The sequence below is a fragment of the Helicoverpa zea genome, chromosome 20 (assembly GCF_022581195.2).
Source record: "Helicoverpa zea isolate HzStark_Cry1AcR chromosome 20, ilHelZeax1.1, whole genome shotgun sequence".
Classification (NCBI taxonomy): domain Eukaryota; kingdom Metazoa; phylum Arthropoda; class Insecta; order Lepidoptera; family Noctuidae; genus Helicoverpa; species Helicoverpa zea.
In genome coordinates, this window is record NC_061471.1 from 840,855 (window position 1) to 859,775 (window position 18,921).

The window sequence follows — 18,921 nt, forward strand, 5'->3', positions numbered from 1 at the left end:
GTGTGACGTCATGTCTGTCTTAGTGAAAACCATATATAAGAACCTTAATAAAAACAAATAATTTTCTGTAAGGTGATCTTCACACTGCCCCGCATCACGCTGCATCTTGCGTGTCGACGCACCTACGCGCGTTCCTGCGGGAGTGCAGATCTGCATCATCGTGCGGGTTTTTCACGCACTCACGCGCGTAGGTGCGTTTAGTAGATCCACGCACGGCGGCTTCCATTTTCAAATATACACGTCACGCCCATTCAAAATCACGCGCGGCAATGCGGGATTCAGTGTGCCATACCTTGCGTCTCGCCCCGCACCTACGCGCGGGGGTGCGTGTTTCCCCGCATGTATGTGCGTGATCCGCATGAACGCGCGTGGATGCATTTTCAGTGTGTTGGACTATGCGTGTTTTCCATACAAACGGAGATATTTCCATACAACGGAAAAAAACGCATCCACGCCCTACGCTGCATCATGCGGGGCAGTGTGATAATCGCCTAAATGTATTTATTTATAATAATATAAAACAACGTAATAATAACTTAACAGAGCTACATCAGATTCCGCAATAACTCACTATACATAACTTCAATTCACAAAAACACTGGGTCAGTCGAACTTTCAGCCTATTTCTAAATAAATTACATCTAACCTTAGGTTAACCAAATATCTTTATAGGGTCTGTATATTCTTAACTAGCTTCCGCCAGCGGCTTCGCCCGCGTGGTGTGTTGATAAAAAGTAGCATATGTGTTAATCCAGGGTATCAGCTATCTACATACCAAATTTCAACCAAATCGGTCCAACCGTTTTTGCGTGATTGAATAACAAACATACATCCATACATTCTCACAAACTTTCACATTTATAATATAAGTAGGATTACTGTTCAAATTCAAGCTTTAGATTTACAATAGCTACTCTACGACTTTTTTTTGAATCTTCGCTATTTGTCTTAGACAGCTAAATAGTTTTTATTAAATTCATGTCTATTTAAGTCAAGGGCAAATTGAACCATCATTATCTTCCGAGCCTTTTCCCAACTACGTAGAGATCGGCTTCCAGTCTAACTGAATGCAGCTGAGTACCAGTGTTTTACAAAGAGCAACTGCCCTATCTGACCTTCTCAATCCAGTTACCCGGGCAACCCAATACCCCGTGGTTAGAATGGTGTCAGACTTACTGGCTTCTGACTACTCGTAACGACTGTCAAGGATGTTCAAAGACACCATTTAACTGTCTTTCTCCAATAACAGTCAACACTCCACTACCTTTCAAGTCTATATTTGAGTCCACGAGAACTTCACTTCTTTCTGGCCGACCTTCTCGGACCAGAGGCCTCGGGTCACTCCCATATAGAGCTGTGATACTCTGGTCTGTCGAACAGCAGTTCCCGATGCACTATAGGCTCAGGCCGAGGATGCGCGTGCATCAGCTGCAGCACTCCGGTGCCGATGGCAGCTGGTACTCCAAGGATGATGGACTCGGAGACGCCCTCGATGCAGTCCGTTTGGCCGTAGTAGGCTGCGTCGAAGAGGTGGTCGGCGGTTTTCTCGAACTGGAAGATGGAGAAGTTTTGGTTAGTACATTTAAATAAAATTTATAGGTTCATAAATATACATGATCAAAATCAAATATTATTATTACAAATACGCCTTTGCTGGCTCTTATGAAACTTCACACTAGTTGCACGGTTCTAAAATGGAGTCCCATGGAGAAGAGGTCCAGGTATATTCTTCCCGAACCACCTGAGTCCATGTCCCGCCAGCAGCTCCACCTGTCTGTCTCCATGGTGCTGGTAAGGAAGCTACAGCACACTCACACTGGCCAGGTTGAGCACGGACTCCTTCATCCTGGCGAGGCCGTAGCGCGTGATGCCCAGGACCTCCCCCCGCGCCGTCATCTGTCCCGCCAGCAGCTCCACGTGGCGCCGGTCCACGCTCATGCCGTGACCTTCCATCACCGCCTGGATCTCAGTTATGATGGTGGATTTGGCTGCCTCGATGCCTAGTGTGTGGTACACCTGGGTACAGAAAATGGGATGTTTAAAACTTTGTTAGGAGCGGTTCCTAACTTCGAAAACGCGAGCCAAAGCTCCCGGAAAATACCAGTTCGAGCTCGAACGTAAACGAAACCGATTTATGGGTAAATGACAAAATTCTATCTTAAGTAAGCAGAACAACAGATAGATTAGATATATTGACATCCAATGTAAGTCGTAAGTTGATAGGCTATGTCTAAAAATCAACCAGTTATATTTTAAAATGTTACCTCTAATATATTGTTGGAAGTGGTCTTTCTGCCGTCGACTCCGTAAGTAGCGATCACATCACGTAAGCCATCGCCTTCTACGCATAACTTGTACCTGAAAATACAGTTTATCCCAGGGTCAAGACATGTCATAACATTCTTTTAAGATAATAAAAACATTGAAACATTGAAAAATTGAGGTATTTATTTATACTTTATGCTCTATGTATAATGGCGTACTTAACGCCATAGGTGTTCTCTTGGTTAGGTATATTGAAATGACTCGACCAATTTTTTTTGCGCTTAGATTCTTCAACCTTTCTGAAAGATTACATAGATTTCACTATTCAGAAGTTCGCAGCGAGCCGCCATAAAGTCTGGCGCATACCTGACAGTGCTGTCAGTGTCATCACAAGCGATAACAGCCCGGGACACCTGCGGCAGCCCCTTGACGACGACAGGGGGCAGCTGCCTCGCGAGCTGCTGCAGCGACATGTTCAGCCAGCCGCCGTGCTTGCTGGGCTCAGCTGATACTTTGATAGCCCAGTCCGATACTATGTGGATGTTTGCCGGCTTGATTTTCAGTTTTGATGTGCATATCCTGGAGAAATAGAGGTAAGAGTGAAAATTAATCTGAAACTAAGCAACCTATTTCAAAAGAGATTTTTGGTTAGTTTTCATAATGAGACCTTATTTGAACTACGGGCGGAACTAGTTTAAAATACATAATTAACTAGACTCCGTATTACGTACAGACGTTACATTCAACTGACACATTGTGCATCAAGTCTTGTGCACATGTGGCATTGTGTATAGATTCTTATGCATGCGGTGTTTAACTGCTATATACTCACGAGTAGACGATGGACTCGACGTTAACTTCTAGACACAGCAGCCGTATCCTCTCGGCGTCGAGGCGGATCAGCAGGAAGCATTCGTTAGGCAAGTACACCTCGTCTATGTATGTTGTGATCTGTCAAATAACACAGGTTTAAAATATGTTTTAGTATACAGTTTTATGTAATGATATTTATGTATGCTTAGTATTTTCTAGGTTTCTTACAAAAACATAAATAAAGATAATAATGAAAGCTGAAAGTAAGTTCGACGTCTTTTGGATCGTAGTTAATAAAAGTATCATAGAATAAAAGATCGTATTTAATCGTAGGTAAGCTGGTGAAATACTATTTAACGAACATCCTAGTGATTCATTATCTAAAATCTCCTTTGATTTATCACATATAAACATCAAAAGTACATACTATACTATACCAACTAAATACTATCTATACCAACAAAACAATTGACCACAAAGGCAATCGGATATGCACTTTAAGAAAAAATAACCTCACCTCTCCAAGCGTAGTCTTCTCCACTCTCCCCTTCACTCTTCTGGCAAACTCCTGATCCAATGGCTGCATCAGCTCAGCCGTGATGATGGGAGTCGAGATATTGCGGGAGGCGTTGATGATCTCCTTGACGCGAGGAACACCTTGCGTGATGTTCATGGAGGCCACGCCGGCGAAGTGGAAGGTTTTCAGGGTCATTTGGGTACCGGGCTCCCCTATACTCTGTAGGATGAAGATAGAATATTGAGGGGTAATCTCACATTTCTGACTTCTTACGAATCGGACGTAACCACATCTAAGGTTCACAATTTAATGTGAACCAACAAGAGTTGAAACACGGAGAAATTCGTCGCCCATCCACGGACATACCGCGTCAAGTGTTACTTTAAAAAGTGAACATTCCGACTAATATAGACCAAAATCCCAACTTTACAAAAAAGTCCTTATTTTCCAAGAGATAAAATCTCTGCCATAATTTATTTATACAATGTAGAAGATTTACAGCTATGTATGTACTTAGTGTTAGTATGCTCTTAAAACTACGTATTCCAAGCAGGCTTGTCCAGAAGGTCCTCTTTGAGACACCGGGGACTAAAAGTGTATCAAATCAGCAAGTACACTAAAATATTTGCACATATTTGAGAAATATTTAAAACATTCATATTTTTCACGGAAACTAAACGCCTAAAAGCCTGTAACTCATCTACAATAGAAATAACTACAACATACCTGTGCAGCCAACGCACCAACCGCAGTACCAGGCTCGATAACACTCCTCTGATACTTGTGATGACACACTCGGAGGAACTGCACCAGCTGTGTGAGTGTCAGCCGCTGTAGCTGCTTCACTATGGGCCCGCAGTGGCTGTACCGGCTGCGAAGGTTGCGGACCTTCGTCGCTATGGACTTGAGGAACGTTCTGGAATGATAAAAATAAGTTTATATGGAGATAGTGGTAAAATTAGGGTGAGTTTTGTCATCTTTTTAACCGATTTTCTAAATACTGTCGCGTGATCGATTGAGTCAACAAATTACACTGTTTTGATAAGAAATAAATTTGTTTTATTGCTGAATTGAAGACGCATAGACAATATACTAAAGTCTCTATTCTACAAATACTTCAGTGCTTTGTACAAATTTCTTGTGGCAATTTTTATTATTGGTATTAGTAGTATTATAGTGGTTTACTTACAGTAATTCATTTTTGAACTCCTGCGTGCAAGTCTTGAAGTCGTCCAAAGCGAGAGTTTCTTCAGCTGCTAATACTATCCCATCACCGTCTAGTGGGTCTTCATCTCTGTGGCAAAATATATGCTTATAAACAGTGCCCTGAATATCATATGAAAACATGCTTCTTTACAAGATTGTCAACTTCTGAAAACTGGATTGACTTCTGAAGCCTGTTTTATGGTTTAATATCTAATTAAGTATCTCAGCAATGAGCATTGTTCCTAAGGAGGAGCGGAACGACCCAAATAAGCATTACTACATGCTTCCTGGGTAGTTCCGAAAACCAAATAATATTGTAAAAACTTGTTGACGAAATAAACTACTTTTATTTTATTTATTTTTTATTTATTTGTGACAGTGCTAGAGTAGTTATCTGTAGACTCGGGCGACATCGTGGGAAACAGCTATTGTAATATTAGGGAGTACCATCAACAATGTTGTTACCTGGACAGATACTTAGCGCGAACATCAGCGAGGACCCTGGCGAGGTCCACGGGGCGGTCCTTGCCCTCCATGTAGGAGGGGTCCAGTCCGTCGCTGCCGTAGCGGAACTCCACCACCTCCCCCATCGCGTTGCGGACTGTCATGTCGTAGTGCAGGACCAGGTCTTCTAGAGACTGGGGGGAAAATCAGACATCATCATCATCTGTGGTCAGCTTCCAGTCTAACCTGATGCAGCTGGCGGAGGAGGCAAAATGAGACAAACGGTATGAAAATAAAAATGGTCTTCAAGAAAATAGAGTATTATTAAATACACTATGGGGAAATGGAGTCAGAATTGAGATTTCACAGGGAATGGAAGTTGGAAAATGTAAAAAATTATGTTATGGAAATGAGAACGGCTTGGTCTTCTCAAGATTGAGAAACAGTTAAATTTCTAAGACTACAAGAAAGATTGGTTAGAATTCAAAGGGGCAGTGAAAAATAAATCTTTCGCATTTCGGCACAAGAAAAAAAATCGCTGACTTATCATCCAATAGAAAGAGAAAAAGTATACCTTAACCAATCTCCGCTGCAGGTACCCCGTTTCTGCAGTCTTGACAGCAGTGTCCACCAGACCCTCACGTCCTCCCATGGTGTGGAAGAAGAACTCCGTGGGCGTCAGGCCTGAGTAGAAGCTGTTCTCTACGAAACCACGCGCCGCTGGGATCTTGGCTGGAAGAAGTTAGTAAAAGGTTAAGGTTCTTCTAACCTACAGACACACATGGTTTGCTGGGGAGTTTGTTGCGCCACTTCTTCCCTGCAAAAACACAGGAAGTGGTGAAGGATGGGCGTTTTGGGGGCTGTCTATTGTAAATTCCTGACGTTCAAAAAGTGCTGTCTTGCAGCCAAGTTTGAACAAATGATTTTTGATTTTGATTTTGAAAAAAAAATATTTCAGCATTTTTGTTACCGTAGGGGTTTAAAAATAGTAATTCTCAGTACTTACCACTTAAAAAATATCTTATTTTGCGTCCCCATATTGCAGGAAACGTTAAGTACAAATGGAATCAACAATCGCAGTTGTGAGACCTACTAGCTATATAAACAAGTGTTCTATAGAACAGTTCCTCAAATGTGGCTGCGTTTTTCTATAGAAACCTGGTGTTCTAGTATTCATGAAAATCAGTTAGTTAAGTTATCAGTAGTTTTGTTGTTTCCTTTGTTATTATTACTACAAGCTAGTTTATACAGCTAGAATAACTTACAATGCCTCTCGAAGTGAGGTAACGATCGATCTTCGAAGCCGTTGGGCACTCGCTTGCCGTTCAGCGCCTGCTGACCCACGCACGCGATCATCTGAGATATGTTGATGTTCGAACCTGGGATAAAACACTACATGTTATAACTTCACAGTCATAGATATTTTGAACAATATTAGCTAAGTCAATTTTTTGTTATCAATTACTATCAACTAGTTGTTTACCTTGAGGTTTCACCAGCGCCCCGGACCAACTACTTCGCGTACCCGAATAAAATAATAGCCACATCTCTATAGACTCCGAAATCACTGAACTGAATTCGAAAAATTATTTCACTGTTGGGAAGCCATACTATACCAGGATGACACAGGCTATATTTTATCCAGTAAATGAAAGTAATTTCCAAAGGACGCGGGTGGAGAAAACAGCTACTTAGTTTGAGTTAAAAAAAAATAGGACAAACCTTTGGAGCCGCTCTGTGCCATTATAAGCGGCGCGTTAGTAGGGTGCAGCTCGCGGAAACACGCTTTAGCCGCCAACTCTCTGTAATTACCCACATAATGTATTAGCATAGTACTATGTATAATGTATGATACGACATACATACTCTGTGCTATGTGCTATGTACATGACATGAAAACTATGACAATCAAATGCAACAAGGTCTTTATCTGCATGCATTGTAAAATTCTTTATTGTTTCGACAGTTTCAATAAATGTGGTCCATGTCCATGTCATTAATTGATGTAACTGTTTGTGCTACATTATGTTAAATATACAACATGTAACGTAATTAACGCACACCCTCAAACACGCCAATTAGAATATTATGTTATAATCATAATACATACACTGAATTTTTAATTTAACATGTATATGCATTGTTATTTACTAAATTAGTTATACCAATTCTTGGAGAACTTTTTGGTCATACTACTACGCACGCAAATATAGACGCCGCTAGACTCGAAACAACATAACGAAACTACGGAAAAAGCCGACAATACACGAAGTCTTATTACTTTGAGTTACGGTCTATTTGAATTTGTTTTGACTGTACAGGGTTAATATGACAATAATTGCCGTAGTTTTAATTATTTTTGGGATAAAAAATTACCTATCCCATATAACCATTTTTGCGAACATAACGTAACCGTTTCGACACTTAGCGTCGACACTGATCTATCTCGAAACATAATCTCGTCGACGTTCCGTGTTAGCGCCGTCGCTGCAACTAAAAATGGGGAAGATCTCGACACTAAACAAGTAACATTTGGTTTCTAATTTACGTCGCCGTGTCGTAACATTGTTACCATATTTTAACCAGAGTTAGCACTAATCATTCAATCATTCATTCGTTCGATCAATTTCGTTGGCTCGTGCGTGAGTGACACGACGAATACAAAATACAAGAAATCCCATAATGATGGTTTACTTACCTTGAGTTGATGAACTCAAGGTAAGTTAACAAAGTTTTAGTTTTCATTAATTAATATGGTTTATAATGCTCAAATCTTATTGGGAAAAAAAGTTTACTGTGTAATTTCTTTGAATATGTTGATATTTCCAACGCGCCACCGTAATATCATGTTTTCATAATTCTGGCGAAAGAAAAACTTATGTTAAATAAAATAAAAATATAAAATTATGCACATCGAGTGCTTAAAAGCTTCCATTTAAATACAATATCAAATATTTTAATCCTAATACAAATTATTTTAGCAAGATTTACTCATAAAATTGATAAATAATGAACTATGAAAAAACATTTTTGATGTTTGTTATGAAAAATATGCTCGTCGCAACTATAATAGTCACAAAGTTACGATAATGTGTCGACACGTGTCGACATGTTACGGTAAATTGTTACAAAATTACTAGATTTTTAAGATGGTTTCTCTTAATATTTGGTTACAGTGTTTCCCAAAGTTTTTATCAAGTCAAGATGCCTTTTTTCATTGTTCTAACCAAAGGATGCTCATCAGAATTAATATCGCTTGTGCCGAGTACTTGAGTTAAAGACGAAGACGTCTTGTTTTGGCCGAGAAAACGAAAAAACAGCGATTTGGAGCTCGAAAGTTGAAACTTTGGCACTAGGGACTATACCACTAAGCTCCTCCACTAAATTCCGTACTGTTTTCCTGTAAATGGCCTAGAAAATAATAAGTTTTAAGTTCAATAAAATGGGTATCCGTCAATGTGCCCTACCAACAATGCACATCATGAAAAAAATATTAGGTATTAAAAAAAAAACTTGTGTACGAGTACAATTAGGTACTTGAGATATTTTGGGACGTACTTATTTCTTTTACTCTTCTGTAAAAAGTTGAAGTCCATCGGAATTTACGTAAGGTTTTTGGTTGTTTACTCATTTTAAATTTCATTAAATGGTTGATAATGGCAGAAAACATAGACAGTTTGAGAATAACTGGCTCTCGTCATGTTTTTATATATGCAAGTTAGTGTTAAAGTGTTCTGGAACATCGACTACACATGTTACTACCCAGTTACAACACAATTGTGTCAACATTGCACACTGGTTACAAACCAAACGCAAAGTTTCTAAAATGTGTGGTTACAAATTAAGCTGTAAAGTATCGACACAGCGACCACACAAAGTTACTGAATCTAGTTTCCGTCACATTTTTACTAAACCGTTACAACTCGTAAAAGCTAATCCCTACACAGTCACGTTGTGTCGTATCAGTTACGAAACTGTTGCGACTTGTTACATCTTTATCATATCTGCGACCAAAAATGGCTGTATGGGATATTAAAAATGATATAAATCGATTCAGTAAACGATTCTGAACAAACAAATTTCAGGATGTGCGTTAATTAAGTTACATGTTGTATAGCATTATATACTTTGCAATGTACTCCGTTATGTATAACATTATAACGATTATTGTAGTAATTATATGTGTACAAAATACCTGATACTACTCAGCTCACTGAGCATCACAGCTTCTAGTGTCTCTTCCATGGTGCACCCAGGCTGGCACTGCAGGGTACCCTTCTCCATCTCTAGGATATAGCCATCGCATTTGGAGTACCTGTTAAGAGTCATTGGTCACTTTTAAAACAAATTTGCAATCGCTTTTATATAAAAAAAAAAAAGTTTTATGTACATATTTTTGCAATGCTATTTTTCCGCGGTTTCACCCGCGTTCCGGGGAAACTTTTGCTCGTACCGAGATAAAATATGGTCTGTATATAATTTTTCAGTATTTTCGGATTCTTTAGGGTACAAAGAAGCAACCAAAAAAGTGACCTGTTTATTTTAGAGTTTAGAGTGATATATTATGGTAACGGGTAGTCAGAAGCCAGTAAGTCTGACACCAGTCTAACCAAGGGGTATTGGGTTGCCCGGGTAACTGGGTTGAGGAGGTAAGATAGGGCAGTCAGTCGCTTCTTGTAAAGCACTGGTACTCAGCTGAATCCGTTTAGACTAGAACACGACCCCAACATGATTGGGAAAAGGTTCGGAGGATGACTAGCGAATACATACCCAGACTCGAGCAGCTTATTCTTGGCGTCGATGAGCTTCTTGCCGGGCGTGACGTCGATGATGCCGAAGCTGAAGCCGCGGTTCATCATGTAGTACGACGCCATGCGCGCTAACCTGACGTAAAGACATAAAAACTTATGCAGATGTTGTTATGACTATGAAGTTAAACAGGTGTTTAAGAAAATTTTGTATAAGTATTTTAACGTTAGATTTTTTTGTAATAATAAAAAAAATCTTTTTTAGGAATATGTGCATATTTTTGGAAAGGGTTTGCAATCTGTCATCAAGTAGAAGACTTTCTTGTAAGTCCTTTAGCAGCTACTTTGAGGTGTGTCAAATTCTGACCTGTAATAGCTATGTGGGTTTATACTACTTTCCAAAGAAGATAAGTTTATCGACGTGATAAAACCCGCTCAGTGTTTTAAACTTTGAACTGTTTTAAATTATTTCAATAGAAATACCAAGAATTTTATGTCAAAGATTGCCTTGAAAACTGTCTAAGCACCAAGGTATTTAGTAGATTACAGCATAACATTCTTTCAAGGAGTTTACCTCCACATGCCTCTGACGGCATACTCCTCGCCCCAGTCGCGCAGCAGGATGTAGAAGATGCTCTTCTTGGTGCCAGACCCTAGAGTACTCTTGTCCATGGACCCGCACAGGAGTTCTGAGTTCCTTATTATTACATCTACAAAAATAATATAAGATAAATATCACGTTCAAATACTATCGTCATACATAATTATCTAAAACAGAAAGAAAGAAACAAAACTCATTGACTGACACAAAATAGACCCACAGAAAGAGTACAGAAGAAAATAATGTTAAGAAAAAAAACTATATAAATAAATATAAAACAAGAGAGCAAACTTTACTAAACAAAACAAAAATTGTCTTCTTTAAAGTTAGTCTATCGAAGTATTAAACAGTTCGCCTCAAAAAATAATAACTAAAGCAGCAATAAACGGTAAGTTTTCGCACATATATCGGGTGTGTCGTTCATAATCACATTAAATGAAATGCGTTAATATACTGGTTAACATATGTCCATTAACACAAAGAAAAAAGAAAAATACGTAAAAATAAAAAAATGAATTTTTCAAACAAAGTAAATAGAATAAAAATGTGAGAAAATTTAATTAAAACACCATATAAAAGTCAGTCATTACAAACAACTGTAATTCTCCCTTGAAAACTGACAGCTGTCAACTGATCAAAACATTCGATACTCCTAACTTTATCTCTGCTTTACACATGATGTTGTAAATTATAAAAACGAAAAATGACTCCTGTGGCTAAACCACTGAATGGATTAGGTTATTTTTTTTACAATTCGCCATAGAATATCATAAAGTATATGTGATAGAATTTAATGTGATTGTGAACGACACACCCGATATAAGCTGTTTGGTACACTTACATGAGTCCTGCACACACATGTCCTCGTTACCAGTGTAGTTCTTGCCTTTAGTCTCCAAGTTGGCCTTGACTTCACACTTCTTATTAGGTTTCATTATTAAACTGTAACAAATAAGAGGAATTAAAGACATAATAGGTAAATTTGTGATCATTTAGAAAAGCTTAAATAGCGCGTTTCTAGTGTTAACTGTCACCTAAATTGTTTCGCATTCTGAAAATCATAAAAAATCGATGTACGCTAAGTACAATTTTTTATTTATGCGTATAGGGACCGGAATGTACAAAAAATGGTCTTTTATCAAAAAATAATTCAGTCTTCTTATGCATCATAAACTTTTTTTTGCATTCTCACTTTTGACAAAATTACTTCTACAAACACCACATTCCACCACACCCTACCTAAATATCTGCTTCCCAGTCCAAAGCATCCTGGGCTTCAGTATAGCTGGGGTCGGCATATCGATCCTCATATTCGTGTCAGGTCCCGACAGGAGGCAGGTGGCGAGCTGGTGAGCCTCGTCGCGGGTGAAGAAGGAATCCCTCTGGGTGATCAGGTACCCGCCGGTGATGAAGTCCTGGGTGGCTGCTATGAGGAGTTCTCCGTTGCGAGGAGTTACGAGGTTTGATTTGTTCTGGTGATGGAAAAATATTAGTCAGTAAAGTTTTTTTTCTGGTGACCTTACGCTACGGGTAGTTAGAAGTCAGATAAGTTTGACTACCTTCTTATCAACGAGGGTATTGGGTTGCCCGGAGTAACTGAGTTGAGGTGGTCAGAAAGATAGATAAGTCTAGTAGTTGGTAAGCTACGTCCAGTAAGACTGGAAGCCGACCCCAACATAGAGCTCAACAAGGTTAGGCATATAATGATTTTTGCTAAAAAGTTTCGTGTTGCTTTCCTTCTACCAAAAAGCCAACTACCATATTACTAAAGTTCCTGAAGGTCTATTAATAATAATGGATAATGAATCTTACCCCCATAAGAATAAGTGCTTCGGCTCTGGCTTCCTCTGTCTGCGGCAGATGCATGTTCATCTCGTCACCATCGAAGTCAGCGTTGTACGGAGTACATACGCACTCGTTGAACCTGCGGATAACACGATACTATTAATATTGAGTCTGTGGATGAGTGACCAGCTTGTCATGAAAAGTTCCTCTCTTTAAAGTCAAAAGTCAAAGTCTTTTATTAACCAGAATGTAGGTGTACAGAGTATGTTCTTAAATCTAAAGTGGCCCATTTACATTCTACCATTACATTCGGTATGCAAATATTTGTTATAAAGTTTATATTATGTAGAACACCAAGTGCATCGTTATCTCTCATTATGGGTAGTCAGAAGTTTGAACGTCTTAAATCCAATCTTATCAGGGTTGAGGAGGTCAGATAGGCAGTCGCTCCATGAGGCACACTGGTACTCAGCTGCATTCGGTTAGACTGGAGCCCGACCCCAACATAGTTGAGAAAAGGCTAAGTAGATGATGAGGCAGATGAACATGAATCCTCTCTCATTGACTAACTCAAGTAGATCCACTCTCTGGCCCCTTCATTGATCATCGTTTTCTTTGCACCGCTCCCTCACTCTCTTCTCTCTTTTTCTTCTTTCCTACATACCTGAAGGTCCTCTGCGGCTGCACCTTGGCGCGGTGGCACATGATGGACAGCTTGTGCAGCGAGGGCTGTCGGTTGAACAGCACCACGTCGCCGTCCACCAGGTGGCGTTCCACTATGTCACCGCACTGATGGCAACAGAGAAGTAATATTTACTTTATGAGATGTCAAAGTTGGGAAAATCTTAAATCTTTCGGACTTTAGTCAAGACACTAGTCAAAACAACTAGTCCAAAAGTTCAGTTGGTGCAATTTAGACTTTTATTTTTAAGGCAAGGCCAAAGTCAAAATCATTCATGGCAATTAGGCTTATTAAATAAGTACTTTTTCACGTCAAATTACATTGGCACGCAGCACTCTCAACCAGGGTTAGGTTGAGCCTTTCAAGGCATCTGTTAAAAGTACGAAAAAAAGGTATTTCTATGTAAAGGCAATTTTTTTTACCTAATTAATTTTCACCTTAAGAGGTAAATGGCCATGAGAGCAATGAAAAACTGGTAATTTATAAAAAAAAAGTCAACAGCATACCTTCAACTCCTGAGCAATCTTCTCCCTATTACCATATTTGAGGTACTTCTTATGTTTCAGCCCCCGTTGCTGCACGTAGTTAGCCCCCGGATGCACGTCAGGTCCGTTGCAGACCAGCTGACGTAGCCACTGCAGGTTCGCCGGGAACACCCGTTCGGGGTATGTGAGGATCTTGGCTACGTGGACTGGTACTCCCACCTGAGTGATGAGAGGATTTTTGTGATGAAGAAGAAAAGGTAGGTGGCAAAAAGAAAAATTTAAGTTATTTTCAGGATATGTTCAGAACGGCAGCAGTCTATGTACAAATTGATTTAAATACGGTATTGATGTCATGGATGGCAGTTTTTACTTTCCAAACTGCTTTTTAGGAAAGTACTTTTATGACTGCTATTTTGCAAAAAATTAAAAACGATCTACTGGATTGATTTGGAAATATATTTCAGTGTTAGAAAGCCCGTTTATCGTAGGCTAAAGACTTCTTTTTACCCGGGTGCTCAAAGTTCCCACGGGCCGTAACTATGTAGTAAAATAAAAAATTTCGCCAGCATAAAAAACCTGACTCAAAATCATCCATACAAAAGCTCACCTCCTGAATCTGCAGGTTAGGATCTGGTGAGATGACAGTCCTGCTGGAGAAGTCCACTCGCTTCCCCGACAAGTTGCCTCGGAAGCGACCCTGTTTGCCCTTCAGCCGCTGCACCAGACCTCGGCCTGGTTTCTTGGGCTGTAACAATAGGTAAACAGGATGATTTTACCACATTTTAACACTTGGTGGGGACACATTGGAATAGTGGCAAGATGATGGGTGTAACACAGTAAAGCCAGCCATTTTTTAATGATCTGTTTACTTTTGAGGTTTGGTTCTATCTCCATACTAATATTACGAAGGTGAAGAATTGGTCTAATTTGAAAAAATCTTTCTATAGGCTATAGGATATAAGCTTTTTATCTGGCTGCGCGGAGTAGTCTCCACGGAACGCGAGTGTAGGCGCAGCTAGTTCCAGCATATGGACGGCTCTAAAAACTAGTTCTAAAATCCCCTTTTGAGCAATGGCAAGACCACATGGCAAGTCTTTATAAAGACTTGAAGACTGCTGAAGATTATGATACAATACCTGCATAGACAGCGGTATGCCAGACATCTCGCTGTTGATGTACAGCGCAGCATGCAGCTGCAGGTAGTCCCAGTCCTCCTGCACCAGCTCGCTCTTGCCGCCGCTGGCGATGTGGCGAGCGATCACGTCGTTGATGAGGAGAATCTCTGACTGCTTCATTGTTAAGTCGTCTTCGTTACTAGAAAGGAGAGTGATTCCTCAAAACTCGTAGAATATTGTCAAAAAAATTCTGGACACTTCTGGACAATGTGATCCGGAAGAGTAATCCGAAGTTCGATGACGGATTTAGAGAGTTCCCGCCACCGCTAGGAGACCATATGAGACCGATATAACAATATCTTCTTCTTCGGTCTACTTGGTGGTCATCCCCCAAAGTGACATGGAAACCTAAATACTGACCCTGGTTTAGAACATCCCCGAAAATAATCGCGGTGGGCTCTGAGAAAACAGCGATGGGAGGTTACTAAATTTTTGACAGGGTGCCAAAGGTTTCGCAAGGACTCAGCAAAGAAACACAAAAGAAAAATGTTTCTTCTTTATCATATTAGTATAGATAGTATAGATGTCCAAACTCACGTGCCAGCCTTGATCTCGGAGACCACACTGGGCCGGATGCAGAGCGGCGGCACCGGCAGCCGCGTGAGGATCAAGTGTTCAGGCCGCGTCAGCTTCGCGTTCATGCCCAGGAGTGGGATGTCCTCGTCCGGGATGCGACGGAACAGGTTCAGTACCTGGGAGGAGTGGTTAAGACGATGGTAGGAGCAAATGATAAAATAGAGTGATTATTTTGTATGACAAGTGGTAGTAGACCTCAAGGTCTATTAGTACGACTGCATCTATCGCTCTTTATAATCTGGTGGATCTAGTGACAAATCAAACAGTGCTATTTACTACCAGCTGATTTTGTTGTTTTTCTATGCGTCACAAATTCAAAGAGTCAAAAATCTGTTGCGTGTTCTGAAAATCCTGTGGAAGCATTCTAATTTAATTCTTCTATGATTTCTTAAAAATACTTGAGATAAGCACACTATTTTACTATATATATAATGTTATTTTATCATCCACCAAGCATCCACCAAACTATTCAATAGAGGTATCATCATCCTCCGAGCCTTTTCCCAATCATGTTGGGGTCGGCTTCCAGTCTAACCGGATTCAGCTGAGTACCAGTGCTTTACAAGAAGCGACTGCCTATCTGACCTCCTCAACCCAGTATCCCGGGCAACCCGATACCCCTTGGTTAGACTGGTGTCAGACTTACTGGCTTCTGACTACCCGTAACGACTGCCAAGGATGTTCAATGACAGCCGGGACCTACAGTTTAACGTGCCATCCGAAACACAGCCAATGGTGTCTAAGATATACTTAGAAAGTACATACAAACTTAGAAAAGTTGCATTGGTACTTGCCTGACCTGGGATCGAACCCGCGCCCTCGTACTTGAGGTTGGTCCTTTACCCACTAGGCCACCACGACTCTTTTCAGACAAACTATTCAATAGAGGTATTAATTTATTTAATATCTGTCAACTTACCTCTACAGGACTCATCTCAATAATAAGCCCACTATTAATCATAGTGGCCAATTCCTTATTAGACTCCTTCGCCTCATTAAAGTCTCTCAGCACCCTCTTCACAAGCGGATCCGTTGGCTTCTTAGTCCTATACTTGTCATGGATAATCTTCAGAATACCAGCGGGACTCTTCTTCACCATACCGTTCAAAGCTTCACAGTAAGGACACTTGGTACAAGTCTTAGCCTTTTTGAGGACAGCAGCACGGAGGTTCTTCTTGTGTAGGTAGGATAGTTCAGGGTTCATGAATTTGCGTCTAAATGACTTTTTGAGCGGTTCCGCTAACATCACTTTTGCGCATTCCTGTTGGGGTTTGGTAAAAAGTCATTTATTTGAAGAAGTGAAGTTTGAAGGTCCATTTTATGAAAGACAGACCCTTATGTTTTTGCTGGTTAGAAGATGTTGCTCCAACATAATTTTGTCAGATGTTATAAATGTTTTGAAAGGTTATAAGTTCAGCAATGATGGTTAGATTGTTGATTAGACAAAGGCAAAAAATTCTTCAGACTTTGCAAATAAAAATACTTAATTAATACTAGTTTTTTAATATAGGAAAGGCTCCACCTGTTATCATTTGTTTTAAACGCACCTTACAAATAGTCTGCAGTATAGTGATGATGGACCTGAAGTAGCCAACATGGAAGACAGGGAGGGCTAGCTCTATGTACCCGTAGTGGCCCACACACTCTGCCAGCCCCAGGCCACAGGTCTCACAGTTGGCATCTTTCTGATTTGTACCCTGGGGAACAAAAAAAATTATATGTGTTCACAAATTCACAGAATGTCTTCTAGTCAGAAGCTAAGCAGAGCTCGTACTAAGGGTCTAGTTAACTAATAAACATTATAAAATACATACATAATTATACATAGAAATGCCCAGCCTAAATTAGTGGCTTTAATGTAGCTAAAACCTATTGTAAATAGAAGACAGGGTGTGAAAAAAAACTTATGTTTTCCTGTGGTACAGAAACCACTTAGAAATAAAGTATAAGTTGATTTGTAAATTTTCAGATTAATGTTTAATAAAGCATTGTTTTGGGCAGCATTTTTATCAATTGCTCTATCAGCTGATTAATATTTTAAACTTAAATACACCCTAGATATCATCAAAATAAAAGCAAAGTGTTGCAACTCCATACCATCCGCCTATCGAGGACTCCATATGTCGCTGGCACTCGCTGTCCATCCTGAGCGTACAGGTTCTTGGTTATGACCTGGATGTGAGCTGCCTGCTGGATAGCAGACGCGCTATCCACGTTAAACGTTACGTGAGAACTGAAAACATCATCACACGACTACCATGTAAAAAAGTACCAAACTCATATATTAAATTCAATGAAACATGCACTAAGTGTAGTGAATGATGGATATTTTAAATTGGTTGAGTAGGATTTCTAGATTTTAATTGGAAATACGTGTTTATTTAAAGTTCAAAAAACCATATGATGAAGTAAACATAACCTCACTTACATTTTTCTCCCCACATAAGTTTCGCGATATTGTTCTTTCGGCATCTTGAATAGATTTACAGGAAGCCGTGTAACATAAATTCAACGTTACTATTGTTATATTCCATTAAATAAAACGCTTTTTTCCCATGTTATCATGAGCCATTGTCATGAGCCGCTTGGAATTTGTTTGACATTTGTTATTGCGCGTTCATAATTAGAATTTAGTAGAAAAATCTAATCGAAACCACATTGAGCATTTATGAATGCAGCGGTTTGAAGTAATACCATAACAGCGTTAATATTAAACTACTATTGGTATCCGACTTGGAAAAAAGAGGTTCGTTTAGATATCAACGGGATGGCTTATTCTCAGCTGTGGATGTCATATGACCAAAGAGTAAAGTAATATATAGGGAAAAGAGAGCCCACTCACGTGTTATTCTTGCAACCCAATTTGACAATGCGCCATCTTTCTCTAAATTGGCCCCGAACTACCTACATAGCTATAGCTATAAAAATATTATAATTATGCATCATATTCATAACATTTTCTATTAGGGTAAGTAGCACCATATAACTATAACATTGGTTATCGTTATAGTTACATGGTGCTACTTACCCTAATAGAAAATGTCATCGTTAATATAGTAAAAGGTCGAAGGAAAACAAATAATTATTATATATTACTTTTTATTTACGCGTGTATGCGGAATGCAAAACACCGCCATATTGATATTATTATGATCGGTTTTGTTAAGTTACTTGGAATACTGACACCAGGTCTTTTTAGATGAAATTTGATATTTGTGCTTTTTTAAACCGTATTTAATTTATTCGCCTATTATATCTTTTTTTAAAGTGTCTAATATTTTCCTCATACTTTTCTCTAATTAATATTGCATAAATAATTTTATATTAACAAACAAAATCGATTATAGTGTAGTGCCATCTGTTGGTAATTTAAGGTATCTTTTAGATAGTAAATAGTTTCCGGGCCAAATAAAAGGTGGCGACTCTTCGTTTACTTAGCTGTCAAAATGTACGGAGTGTCCTCCCCCTGCATATGACTGAGATGATGATATTAGTAAAAAGAATTTTGTTTTTTTTTTTTTTGTTTTCAAATGTAATAAATAGATAGAGTATAGACATGGGTAGTTCACGAACGATTGAAGGAAATGGACTACTTCACTTCCGAAAATAAACATAAATATCATT

General features: G+C 39.4%; 1 protein-coding gene across 1 annotated transcript; it reads right to left on the reverse strand.

Moving 5' to 3' along the window:
• Positions 1 to 492: 492 nt before the first annotated feature.
• Positions 493 to 17,861, reverse strand: LOC124640211 (DNA-directed RNA polymerase III subunit RPC1). Its single transcript, XM_047177878.1, has 27 exons — positions 17,726 to 17,861; positions 17,395 to 17,530; positions 16,845 to 16,994; positions 16,217 to 16,558; positions 15,259 to 15,413; positions 14,683 to 14,860; positions 14,154 to 14,291; positions 13,568 to 13,765; positions 13,044 to 13,168; positions 12,407 to 12,518; positions 11,834 to 12,066; positions 11,436 to 11,536; positions 10,568 to 10,703; positions 10,016 to 10,129; positions 9,441 to 9,560; positions 6,968 to 7,047; positions 6,511 to 6,624; positions 5,820 to 5,977; positions 5,267 to 5,439; positions 4,785 to 4,889; positions 4,322 to 4,511; positions 3,596 to 3,814; positions 3,098 to 3,216; positions 2,632 to 2,844; positions 2,265 to 2,358; positions 1,816 to 2,016; positions 493 to 1,551 (listed from the first exon to the last, which is right to left on the reverse strand). Exons 1-27 carry the CDS (start codon positions 17,767 to 17,769, stop codon positions 1,339 to 1,341), a joined length of 4,161 nt encoding a protein of 1,386 aa, XP_047033834.1. The 5' UTR covers positions 17,770 to 17,861; the 3' UTR covers positions 493 to 1,338.
• Between the last annotated feature and the right edge of the window lie 1,060 nt (positions 17,862 to 18,921).

Excerpts from the sequence above, each read along its gene's own strand:
- LOC124640211 (XM_047177878.1), bottom strand. The coding sequence starts at position 17,769 with ATGCCGAAAGAACAATATCGCGAAACTTATGTGGGGAGAAAAAT. Across the intron at positions 12,519-13,043 it reads CAGCCGCAGAGGACCTTCAG|GTTCAACGAGTGCGTATGTA; the intron begins GTATGTAGGAAA and ends TGTTATCCGCAG. Across the intron at positions 3,815-4,321 it reads TTGGTGCGTTGGCTGCACAG|AGTATAGGGGAGCCCGGTAC; the intron begins GTATGTTGTAGT and ends TTCATCCTACAG.